Below are 13,197 nucleotides of genomic sequence, written 5' to 3' on the forward strand. Positions count from 1 at the left end.
GGATCAGGCCAGTGGCCCATCCAGTCCAACACTCTGCGTCACATAAGAACATAACAGAAGACCTGTTGGATCAGGCCAGTCCAAACACTCTGCGCCATCCAGTCCAACACTCTGCGTCACATAAGAACATAACAGAAGCCCTGTTGGATCAGGCCAGTGGCCCATCCAGTCCAACACTCTGTGTCACATAAGAGAAGCCCTGTTGCATCAGGCCAGTGGCCCCTCCAGTCCAACACTCTGCGCCACATAAGAACATAAGGAGGGAAGGAAGGGAGGAGGGGAAGGGAGGAGGGAAGGGAAGGGAAGGAAGGGAAGGGAAGGGAAGGGAAGGGAAGGGAGGAAGGAAGGAAGGAAGGAAGGAAGGAAGGAAGGAAGGAAGGAAGGAAGGAAGGAAGGAAGGGAGGGAAGGGAGGGAAGGAAGAAAGAAAGGAAGGGAGGGAGGAGGGGAGAGGGGGAGGAGGGAGGGAAGGAAGGGAGGAGGGAAGGGAGGAGGGAAGGGAGGAGGGAGGAAGGAGGGAAGGAGGGAAGGGAAAGGGAAGGAGGAAGGAAGGAAGGAAGGAAGGAAGGTAGGAAGGAAGGAAGGGGAAGGGAAGGAAGGGAGGGAGGGAAGGAAGAAAGGAAAGGGAAGGAAGGGAGGAGGGAGGGAGGGAAGGAAGGAAGGGAAGGGAGGGAGGGAAGGAAGGGAGGGAAGGAAGGGAGGAAGAAAGGAAGAAGGGAAGAGGGAGGGAAGAAAGGAAGGCCGCCCCCCCCCCGCCTTTCGGCCCCCTTACCTGCGGGTGGCGGTCGGCGGCGAGTCGGGCGGCCGGCGGCGGGTCGGGCGGGCTGGCGGCGGGTCCGGCGGCGGCGAGTCCAGCGGCGGGGGCGGCGGCGAGGCCAGGGAGGCGTCGGAGAGGCCTTCCTTGGCCGGCGCTGGCCCGGGAAGGGCCTTCCAGAGCCTCTGGAAGGCCTTCCCGGACCAGCGCCGGGTGCTCCGCGGCCTCCCCCGCGGCCTCCGCTGGTCGCTGGGGGCCTTCCAGACACTCTGGAAGGCCCCCAGCGACCAGCGGAGGCCGCGGGGAGGCCTTCGCTGGCCGCGCTGGCCCGGGAAGGCCTTCCAGAGGCTCTGGAAGGCCTTCCCGGGACCAGCGCCGGGTTGCTCCGCGGCCTCTCCCCGCGGCCTCCGCTGGTCGCTGGGGGCCTTCCAGACACTCTGGAAGGCCCCCCAGCGACCAGCGGAGGCCGCGGGGGAGGCCTTCGCTGGCCGGCGCTGGTCCGGGAAGGCCTTCCAGAGGCTCTGGAAGGCCCTTCCCGGACCAGCGCCGGGTGCTCCGCGGCCCTCCCCGCGGCCTCCGCTGGTCGCTGGGGGCCTTCCAGACACTCTGGAAGGCCCCCAGCGACCAGCGGAGGCCGCGGGGGAGGCCTTCGCTGGCCGGCGCTGGCCCGGGGAAGGCCTTCCAGAGGCTCTGGAAGGGCCTTCCCGGACCAGCGCCGGGTGCTCCGCGGCCGTCCCCGCGGCCTCCGCTGGTCGCTGGGGGCCTTCCCAGACACTCTGGAAGGCCCCCAGCGACCAGCGGGAGGCCGCGGGGGAGGGCCTTCGCTGGCCGGCGCTGGCCCGGGAAGGCCTTCCAGAGGCTCTGGAAGGCCTTCCCGGACCAGCGCCGGGTGCTCCGCGGCCTCCCCCCGCGGCCATCCGCTGGTCGCTGGGGGCCTTCCGAGACACTTCTGGAAGGCCCCCAGCGACCAGCGGAGGGCCGCGGGGAGGCCTTCGCTGGCCGGCGCTGGTCCGGGAAGGCCTTCCAGAGGCTACTGGAAGGCCTTCCCGGACCAGCGCCGGGTGCTCCGCGGCCTCCCCCGCGGCCTCCGCTGGTCGCTGGGGGGCCTTCCAGACACTCTGGAAGGCCCCCAGCGACCAGCGGAGGCCCGCGGGAGAGGCCTCCCCCACCGCTGCCGGGCCCCCGCGCGCGGGCGGGGGAAGGCGGGGAGTGAGGGAGGGAGCGTCCCTGCGCGTGCGCAGGGGCCCTGCGCAGGCGCAGGGACGCTCCCTCCCTCACTCCCCGCCTTCCCCGCCCGCGCCCGCGGCCCACCGGCTCCTGGGCTGCCTAAACCGGGACCTTTAATGGTCCCGGTATAGGGAGCCCGTGGATCCGGGATTGGGTGGCCAGATCCGGGAATGTCCCGGGAGACCGGGACGGTCTGGCCACCCTAGTGCCGTCCCTTTTAAATGTGAGGGCCAGAACTCCCTTTGGAGTTCAATTATGCTTGTGGCAGCCTTGATCTTGGCTCCACCCCCAAAGTCTCCCTGGCTCCACCCCCAAAAGTCCCCCAGATATTTCTTGAATTGGACTTGGCAACCCTAATGGAGGGTCTCTTGTGCTTCAGGCTGATGGGAAAATCCCTCCTTCCACAGTCAAATTGGCCCCTCCCACCACTACCAAGGAAATTTCCTCTTCGGATTTCTCCCCTCAACTCCCAAATTCCGCAGCTCTTCCTTTCCCATCATCCCACAGCCCAAACTGGGGCTTCCTCCCCCCCCTCCCCCTGCATCACAAAGGTCAAAATTCTTCTTCAAGCCTTGGGGTTCTCCCAACTGTAAGACAATTCCCCCCCCACTCTCAGCAAACAAGAAGTCAGACAGTACCTGCAGAATATCCAGAAGGCCCTGCAAAATAAAGGGGGGGGGAGGGTAATTTAAGAAGAGATCTGTCTCCCTGCACTCTTGAAGAGATGCCTCCCCTCTTCCCCATATTAAAGAAACAATCCCAAGGCTCTAGCTAGGGAATGACATGGGGAGGTGGGGGGGGGGGGGCGGAAACTGTGGCTTGGGAGCCACATGTGGCTCATCACACATATCGTGTGGCTCTTGAAAGCCCCCACTGCCCCGTCCAGCCAGTTTGGAGAAGGCATTTGTCTCTTGAAATCATTTCTCCATGCCAAGCCAGCCAGCAGCTTGGAGAATGCATTTAAAGTTCAAGTTGCTTTCTTTCCACCCCTCCCTCCTCCATCTAAAACAGGAAAGGTCCCATTCATTATTGAGACCAAGAGGCTCTGAGGGGTTTAAGCGAAATATCCACCGCGTTTCCTGTTGTGTGGAGCTATTTGGCAACATCCCCAGATTTGTATTTAAAAGGGACAATTTTAGAAATAACAAAAAAAGGAATCAGAATCGTGGCTGTAATTTCTAAAGTGGTCCACCAGGGGCGCATTCCTTATGATATTACTATTGGTTTGACTATGTACGTAAGAACATAACAACATAAGGGAAGCCATGTTGGATCAGGCCATTGGGCCATCCAGTCCAACACTCTGTGTCACATAAGAACATAAGAGAAGCCCTGTTGGATCAGGCCACTGGGCCATCCAGTCCAACACTCTGTGTCACATAAGAACATAAGAGAAGCCCTGTTGGATCAGGCCAGTGGCCCCTCCAGTCCAACACTCTGTGTCACATAAGAACAGAAGAGAAGCATGTTGGATCAGGCCAATGGCCCATTCAGTCCAACACTCTTTGTCACACAGTGGCCAAAATTATATACATTATACACACACACACATATATATACACACTGTGGCTAATAGCCACTGATGGACCTGTGCTCCATATTTTTATCTAACCCCCTCTTGAAGCTGGCTATGCTTGTAGCTGCTACCACCTCCTGTGGCAGTGAATTCCACATGTTAATCACCCTTTGGGTGAAGAAGTACCTCCTTTTATCCGTTCTAACCTGACTGCTCAGCAATTTCATCGAATGCCCACAAGTTCTTGTATTGTGAGAAAGGGAGAAAAGTACTTTTTTCTCTACCTTTTCCATCCCATGCATTATCTTGTAAACCTCTATCATGTCACCCCGCTGTCCGACGTTTCTCCAAGTTAAAGAGCCCCCAAGCGTTTTAAGCTTTCTTCATAGGGAAAGGGTTCCAACCCTTGAATCATTCTAGTTGCCCTTTTCTGGACTTTCTCCAATGCTATAATATCCTTTTTGAGGTGCAGTGACCAGAATTGTACACAGTATTCCAAATGAGACCGCACCATCGTTAGGTTAAAAAGAGTGTGAACCCTGCATACCTATTGAGACATTTCTGTTGGTTGGACTATGTAACTATGTGGTTATAAACAGTATGAACTTTGTATACTATTGAGAAATTGTATAGTATTGGAATAATCTTGAGAGATATGTTAATGGTTCATTCTAAGGAAATTGCCACTTAGGAAATGTATGGATGTACCTTTAACAAAACTGCTTCTTGTGTAATGACCTACACCTGGGGGACCTAATTTACAGGGTCTGTAGCTTGCTGTAACTAAGTTAGTAACCTCTCTGGAACTGTAAAAAAACTGAAGCTCTGGATCTTAGTGAGAAGTGCCTTGCCAAGCACGTAAGGTATGGAGAGCCAGTTTGGCGTAGTGGTTAAGTGTGTGGACTCTTATCTAGGAGAACCAGGTTTGATTCCCCACTCCTCCACTTGCATCTGCTAGCATGGCCTTGGGTCAGCCACAGCTCTGGCAGAAGTTGTCCTTGAAAGGGCAGCTGCTGTGAGAGCCCTCTCAGCCCCCACGCACCTCACAGGGGTGTCTGTTGTTGGGGAGAAAGGTAAAGGAGACTGTAAGCCGTTCTAAGACTCTTTGGAGCGGGAGGGCGGGATATAAATCCAATATCTTCTTCTTCTTCTACCTTACCAGGTTTGTATATTGATTTTATGTATACGCAGTTTTTAAATAAGATGTTTTATTGCACACCTTAGAGAAAGCCTGGAAGTTGAAAACGGGTTCCGAATTTCCGGATACCTCGTTTAGCTTTTATGCAGTAAAAATAGAAATTTTCTGCACGTCTAGGAATCTACATTGACTAGCCGATGTTTGCTGGCTCCCCTTGGTGTTCTTAAGGTGCTCCTTCATTCTGTTTGCTTCATGGAGACTGACCTGCTATGAAATTGACTTAAGAAAAATGGAAATTGCCTCTGTGGACTTATTTTTTTTTTTAAAAATGTTATTAGGCATTTGGCTCTTCTCTTGCAGAACATAAGAGAAGCCATGTTGGATCAAGCCAATGGCCCATCCAGTCCAACACATAGCCAGCTTCAAGAGGGGATTGGATAAATATATGGAGCAGAGGTCCATCAGTGGCTATTAGAAACAGCTATATTATTTAACTGTCTGGGGGCAGTGCTGCTCTGAATTCTTGGTGCTTGGGGGGGGGGGCAAAGTGGAAGGGCTGCAAGTCCCACTTGTGAATCTCCTGATGGCACTTGGGTGGGGGGCGGGATTGGCTACTGTGTGACAGAGTGTTGGACTGGATGGGCAATTGGCCTGATCCAACATGGCTTCGCTTATGTCTGGGACAATGATGATCTGTATTCTTGGTGCTTGGCAGGGCACAATGGGAGGGCTTCTGGAGTCCTGGCCCCACTGGTAGACCTTCTGATGGCACGTGGGGGTTTTTGGCCACTTTGTGACACAGAGTGTTCGACTGGATGGGCCATTGGCCCTGATCCAACATGGCTCCTCTTATTTTCTTCTGTTCTTATGTATGTATGTATATGTGTGTATATACACACACACACATATATATAGGCCACTGTGTAACACAGAGTGTTGGACTGGAGGGGCCATTGGCCTGATCCAACATGGCTTCTCTTATGTTCTTATGTGACACAGAGTGTTGGACTGATGGGGCCATTGGCCTGATCCAACATGGCTTCTCTTATGTTCTTAAGTGACACGGAGTGTTGGACTGGAGGGGCCATTGACCTGATCCAACATGGCTTCTCTTATGTTCTTAAGTGACACGGAGTGTTGGACTGGAGGGGCCATTGGCCTGATCCAACATGGCTTCTCTTATGTTCTCAAGTGACACGGAGTGCTGGACTGGATGGGCCATTGACCTGATCCAACATGGCTTCTCTTCTGTTCTTATGTGACAAAGAGTGTTGGACTGATCCCTGGTCTTTTTCCTCAACTCCCCTTCCTTTTTCTTTATTTCATTTTGAATGTCCAACAACTGTTTTTCTTTCATTTTCTTATCTTTATTATTCACAGTAATCAACACTCCTCTCATTACTGCTTTATAAGCATCCCAGACCGTCTGAAAGTCAATATCCTCTTTGTCATTCACTTGGAAAAAAGCTTTAGTTTCATTTTCTAGGTATGTCACTGTTTCTTTATTCTGTAGCAAGTCTTCATTCAAGCTCCATCTTCTCAATTTCTTGGACAATTTTGTAATCCACATTATTGGGTTATGATCAGCCCCAATTTTAGGTAAAATCTCTATCTTTCTTGTTATAAGTGCAAACTGAACTGTGACAGTAACTTTTCCAGGCCCTGCAGCCAGGTCCCAGGGAGGCTGCTGCACAGTACATCTGGGCCCTGTGATCCCTGCCTGACCCTGGGGAGGCTGCTGCACAGCGCAGCTGGGCCCCACGATCCTCGCTAGGCAGCCAGGCCCCAGAGAGGCTGCCACATGGCTCGGTTCGGCCCAGCAATCCCCGAGGGCCACACCAAGAGGGCCACACCAAGAGATATATGGCCCTCAGGACGGAGGTTCCCCACCCCTGCCATAGAGTTTCCCCGGAAGCTCCTAGAGCAGCTGGTGCACAACATCACTGGTGCAATGATATCACTGCGAGTGACGTCATCACGCCAGCGACACCGGGGGTGGATCCCCCCTGCCGGCCCAATTCAGGCCAGCGGGTTGGGAACCTCCAGGGCAAGGGAATCCCCACCCGGCGCAGGAACTTGGCAGCCCTATGAGCCACCCGCACTGTGAGCTGCAAAGTCTGAGGGGCAACTGCAGGGATTGTCTCTTTCCGAGCGCATGGAGAAACCAGAAAACATTGTGGTGACAGGTGACTCTTCTCAGACCCTGAATTCAACCAGAGTTCACAGTAGCACAGCTCCTGAACCTTTCTGAGGGTTCTAGGTTTCCCAATTCCCAGGTCCCAGCGGGGGATCCCCCGGTTTTACAGGCTTCCCCCCGCCCCCAGACAGCTGGCCGGCGTGGGGAAGCCCCGCCCCCACAGTCACCGTGTACTTCTAGAGCTCCGGCAGGTTTGGAAACCTGAAAACTGGTCTGTTTTTAAATTGTGTGCCTTTAAAGTTGAGCTGAGCAGGAAGCAGGAAACACTTCGTGGGGAAGGGTCAGCAGCAGTTTCGTCAGAGCACAGACCCTCCGTTTGTTTTGCTTTCATTTTCAGAGGAAGTAAAGTTGTGGAGGAACCAGACCCAGTAAGTGTATGTGTGTGTGAAAGAGAGAGAGGAAGGGAACAGGGGATTCTCCGGTTTGGAGGCCCTCCCCCGCTTTAGAAAGCTTTAAAAAGTGTGTGTGTGGGGGGGGAAATGTCCACTGGGCACTCTATAATTCCCTTAGGGAATAACGGGGAATTGATCCGCGGGTATCTGGGGCTCTGGGGGGTAGATGTTCTTTGAGATAGAGGCACCACATTTGCAGCACAGCATCTGATGCCTTTCCTCAAAACACCCTCCCAAGTTTCAAAAGGATTGGACTAGGGGGCCCAATTCTATGAGCCCCCAAAGAAGATGCCCTGATCCTTCATTATTTCCAATGGAGGGAAGGCATTGAAAAGGTGTGTGGTCACTTTCAATGTGATGGCCAGAGCTCCCTTTGGAGTTCAATTGTACTTGTTCCAACCTTGCTCACGACTCCACTCCCAATGTCTCCTGGCTCCACCCCCAAAGTCTCCTGGCTTCCCAAACCCCCCGCCCTGCTGGGGGAGTCTCACTTAGCAGCCTCTTCCCCCGCTCCCCAAAAATCCGGAAGCGGGGGGGGGGAATAGCGCCGTGTCTCTTTCCCTGCCTGCCTCCCTTGCAGGCTTCAGGCTCCTCCCTTCCTCCGGGTCACAAAGACCTACACACCGCCGGCCTGCTAGTCGCTCCAGCCCGGCCTCCCTTTGCGAGGTGCATGCTGGGACTTGTAGTCCTTGTAGGCTGCCGGGTGGCGTCTCCTCGAGGAGTCTGGCCGGCGGGGGGGGGGGGAGCTCCGCCCCCAGAGGACCATGTGCGTTTCTACCTCCCGAGGCTTCATTCGCTGATTGAAAGGCTTCCTCTTAGGATGGTGTGTCTGTGTTACTTTGAAGAAGTTGGCAGCAACTCGTGAGTAGAGAGGCCAATCCCCCTTCAGAGTCACCAGAAATGGGGGGGGGGGGAAGTCTGCTGAGCACTTCATTATTCTCTATGTGGAGATTGATTCTCATAGGGTATAATGGGGAATTGATCTGGAGGTTTCGGGGGCTCTGGGGGAGCTGTTTTTTGAGGTAGTGGCACCAAATTTCCAGTATAGCATCTAGTGCCTCTCCCCAAAGTATCCCCCAAGTTTCAAAACAATTGGACCATGGGGTCCCAATCTATGAGCCCCAAAAGAAGGTGCCCCTATCCTTCATTATCTCCTATGGAAGGAAGACATTTAAAAAGGTGTGCGGTCCCTTTAAATGTGATGGCCAGAACTCCCCTTGGAGTTCAATTATGCTTGCCACACCCTTGTTCCTGGCTCCACCTCAATGTCTCCTGGCTCCAGCCCCAAAGTCTCCTGGCTCCACCCCCAAAGTCCCCAGATATTTCTTGAATTGGACTTGGCAACCCTAAGCCAAGTATTCCCAGCGACTGAGTGAGACTGACTACCTTCCTCCACCAGAGGGCAGTGTCTCCCTGCCGGTTTGTCGCAGCCCTTTCTGAGATACTCCGTTGGCTCTCCACAGCCAGAGATGCGGGAAGTAGGACATGGAACTTTTCAAGATGCAAAAGAACCGGCGACCCTTTCCGCACGCAGCGGATGAAGCGGCTGGGAAAGAGAGCGGCCACCGACAACTCGGAAGTCCCACTGAATCGTTGGGAAGGAAAGGAAAGGTCCCCTGTGCAAGCAGCAGTCGTTTTCGACTCTGGGGTGACGTTGCTTTCGCGACGTTTTCACGGCAGACTTTTGACGGGGTGGCTTGCCATTGCGGTAGCGTGGCGCAGAGTGGTAAAGCGGCAGTGCTGCAGTACTGTGGTCTGAACTCTCTGCTCACGACCTGAGTTCGATTCTGGCGGAAGCTGGATTCAGGTAGCCGGTCCAAGGTTGGCTCCAGCGCTGGAGCACCACATTATAAACATCACTGACATTGCACTTGAAGGATTGAGTTCCATTGTCAATTTTGTGATTTTTTTTGCATTAAGCCTGTGGAAGCTTCAGAGAAACGGAGGCAGAGAGGCGCCGCCTTCGTCGCTGTCTGCTGCTGTTGGCTTTTTTTCTACAGCAGTTCGATTCGTGAAGAAGACTCTATCTTGCCAGTTCTTGGTTGAAACCATTTGAAGGAGTATTGGTCCCAAGGAAGACTGTGCGTATTATAGAACTTCACCTATTTTGTCCTTTTCAAGGACCGTGCATATTGTATGACTTCATCTTATGTACAATTTATTGCTCTAAGTGTTTATGTTTCTGTTATAAACTTTAATGAGAATTTGTTGAGCATATTGGAGGCTGGTTCAGTCACAGAACCCTTAGCGGCTCCCTTGCTAGTCATTTATCTGTGATTCTCTATTGTTATCGGGTTACTTAATCTCCAGGTGGGAGCTTTCCTCCCCTTCAGAGTCATCAGAAATGGGGGGGGGGGGTGGAGGGGGAGGGAAATGTTTGCCGGGCACTTCATTATTCCCTATAGAGATCGATTCCCAAAGGGTATAATGGAGAATTGATCTGGGGTATCTGGGGCTCTGGAGGGGCTGTTATATGAGGTAGAGGAACCAAATTTTCAGCATAGCATCTGACGACTCTCCTCAAAATGCTCTCCAAGTTTCAAAAAGATTGGACCATGGGTTCCAATTCTATGAGCCCCCCCAAAAGGTGCCCCTATCCTTCATTATTTCTAATGTAGGGAAGGCATTTAAAAGGTGTGCGGTTCCTTTAAATGTGATGGCCAGAACTCCCTTGGGAGTTCAATTGTGCTTGTCACAACTTTGCTTATGTTTCCACCCCCACTGTCTCCTGGCTCCACCCCCAAAGTCACCTGGCTCCACCCCCTAAGTCCCCAGATATCTCTTGAATTGGACTTGGCAACCCTAACTTGGAGGCTGGCATGCCTACTCCCGAGTAAACCTACTTAGCCTATTGACTCACAACCTCAATCCCTCCCACCTTTCCCACAATGCACTGACCCGCCGGGAACGAAGAGAGGACCAGGCGGTGGTTCAAGTCTTGCAGCCTCCGGAAATTGTCCACGAGAGCCAACTGTGGAGTTTCGTCATCTTCAGTGGAGTAAAGAGATTTCTGCAGTTTCTCTAGCTGGAAGAGAAAAGAAGCCCCTCACTCCTCTGATACAACAGCCCCCTCCCTGGGCCGTGTCCAGGGCAAGCATACTGGGCTCTTCCTGACCCGGCACATACATTCCAAGGTGAAGGACAGCAAGTTTTGAATGGCATTCCACCTTAAACCAAAGTACAAATTTTAAAATATCAAAATACTGAAGAGAAGGCCAAAACCATTAGCTTGAAAAAAATTGATTTAAAGTAGCTCCAAAGGAGCAATACATAAAATGCACAATAAATACATAAAATGGAAGCAGTGACTGGGGGAATCGATAATGATGGAGGAGGAGGAGGAAGAGATTAGATTTATACCCCGCCCTTCACTCAGAATCTAAGCGCATCTTACAATCTCCTCTCCCTTCCCCTCCCCACAGCAGACATCCTGTGAGGCAGGTGGGCCTGAGAGAGCTCTGACAGAAACTGCTCTTGAGCAGAACAGCTCTGCGAGAACTTGTGACTTGTGAGGATTAAGACGCCTAGAGGATCACAGTGAAAGTCTGAAACCAAGCATAGACTGTGAAATAACAGAAAAAAATGTTCAAAACACAACTTGATAATCTAATTACAAAATTTTAAGACAAAACCTTATAAACGAAATAGCAATAGCTTATAGATACACAACACAAGAAGTGAAATATCAAAACTTCAACCTAATTACAACAAAGTGACAATCAACAATTCTATCAAAATGACATTAATTCATTTATTCGAGTCCTTTTAATAACATCAATTTCCAGCTTCTTAAAAACTCACGACGATTCATCTGTTCCGACGGACTGAATTAAAGTGCTGGTGCTCCAGATATATATATATATACACACACACACACACACACACACACACACTGTGGCTAATAGCCACTGATGGACCTCTGCTCCATATTTTTATCCAATCCTCTCTTGAAGGTGGCTATGCTTGTAGCCGCCACCACCTCCTGTGGCAGTGAATTCCACATGTTAACCCCCCTTTGGGTGAAGAAGGATTTCCTTTTATCCATTTTAACCCGACTGCTCAGCAATTTCATTGAATGCCCACGAGTTCTTGTATTGTGAGAAAGGGAGAAAAGTACTTCTCTCTCTACCCTCTCCATCCCATGCAGAATCTTATAAACCTCTATCATGTCACCCCGCAGTCGACGTTTCTCCAAGCTAAAGAGCCCCAAGTGTTTTAACCTTTCTTCATAGGGAAAGTGTTCCAACCCTTTAATCATTCTAGTTGCCCTTTTCTGGACATTTTCCAATGCTATAATACCCTTTCTGAGGTGCGGTGACCAGAATTGTACACAGTATTCCAAATGAGACCGCACCATCGATTTATACAGAGGCGAAGTTTCTATGTTTCTGTGTTTTCAACATACTTTTTCAGTCATGCCAAATTTCTTGGCTTCCAATATTCATACAGGAACTTTTCAAGTGTGACGTTGAAGTGGGTATACAGCAAGCCTCTAACAGGAAGATGCCTTTTACTTCTGTTTCAGGGAAAACCTTTCCTCAGAGAGGCATATCCCACTGTACATTCACCATAATTTCCAAGTGCCTATTGCTGAAGGAACGTTGCCCTTTTCAGCATATTTGGAAGCCAAGAAATTTGGCATGACTGAAAAAGTATGTTGAAAATACAGAAACTTTTCCTGTGGAATTATATCTGGAGCAACAGCACTTTAATTCAGTCCGTTGGAATGGATGAATCGTCGTTTTAAAGAAGCTGGAAACTGACATTATTAAAAGGACTTGAATAAATGAATTAATGTCATTTTGATAGAATTGTTAATTGTCACTTTATTGTAATTAGGTTGCATTTTTGATATTTCACTTCTTGTGTTGTATATCTTTAAGCTATTGTTATTTAGTTTATAAGCTTTTGTCTTTAAAATTTTGTAATTAGATTATCAAGTTGTGTTTTGAAAAAAAAAATTTCGTTTATTATTTCACAGTTTATGCTTGGTTCCTACCTGAAGGCTGGCATCCTTGCCCCAGAGAATCATGGGTATGCGTATGATACTCCGCTCAGCACTACCTCAACAATGGGCGTTTTCGCACAGGGCTTACTCTGGAGCGATGTCCCTCTTCACCGCGCAGCATCTGTGCGGATTTCGCACCAACTGCTCCGCAGAACCCGGAAGAGCCGCGTAGTGCTGTGGCTTTTGCGTCGCAAATGTAAACTGCCAAAAACCAACTTTACATTTGCGACGCAAGAGCCGCGGCTCCTCGCGGCTCTTCCGGGTTCTACGGAGCAGTTGGTGCAAAATCCGCGCAGACGCTGCGCGGTGAAGAGGGACGTCGCTCTGGGGTAAGCCCTGTGTGAAAACGCCCAATATTTCCCAGGATTCCTTGGGGGAAGCCATGGCACTTACATGACTACCAATCAAAACAACATAACCTCTTCACCGAGGGAAGTTCGAAGTCCTCTGGGACTGTGCAGAAAGATGCTAGGGTTGCCAATCCCCAGGTGGGGGCAGGGGATCCCCCGGTTTGGAGGCCCTCCCCTCGCCTCAGGGTAATCAGAAAGCGGGGGGAGGGGAGGGAAATGTCTGCTGGGAACTCATGATTGCCTAAGGAGGCTTGTTCCCATAGAAAATAATGGAGAATTGATCTGTGGGTATCTGGGGCTCTGGGGGTCCTGTTTTTTGAGTTAGAGGCATCAGATTTTCAGTATAGCATCGAGTGGCTCTCCCCAACATACTCCCTAAGTTTCAAAAAGATTGGACCAGGGGGTCCAATTCTATGAGCCCCCAAAGAAGGTGCCCCTATCCTTCATTGTTTCCTGTAGAAGGAAGGCATTTAAAAGGTGTGCGGTCCCTTGAAATGTGAAGGCCAGAACTCCCTTTGGAGTTCAATTATTCTTGTCACACCCTTGCTCCTGGCTCCACCCCCAAAGTCCCCAGATATTTCTTGAATTGGACTTGGCAACCCTACCACTGTGTGACA

At 51.3% G+C, this 13,197-nt stretch overlaps 1 protein-coding gene across 1 annotated transcript in view; it reads right to left on the bottom strand.

Moving 5' to 3' along the window:
- CA14 (carbonic anhydrase 14) overlaps positions 1–13,197 on the bottom strand; it is a 91,418-nt gene that overhangs the window by 32,127 nt on the left and 46,094 nt on the right. Inside the window, exons 8-9 of the mRNA XM_060261212.1 lie at positions 10,121–10,247; positions 2,618–2,638 (exon numbers count right to left, since the gene is read on the bottom strand). Of these exons, the coding sequence (XP_060117195.1) occupies positions 2,618–2,638; positions 10,121–10,247 (148 nt within the window). The remainder of the gene's footprint in view (positions 1–2,617; positions 2,639–10,120; positions 10,248–13,197) is intronic.

The sequence above is a fragment of the Heteronotia binoei genome, chromosome 1, assembly GCF_032191835.1.
Source record: "Heteronotia binoei isolate CCM8104 ecotype False Entrance Well chromosome 1, APGP_CSIRO_Hbin_v1, whole genome shotgun sequence".
In the NCBI taxonomy this organism is placed as follows: domain Eukaryota; kingdom Metazoa; phylum Chordata; class Lepidosauria; order Squamata; family Gekkonidae; genus Heteronotia; species Heteronotia binoei.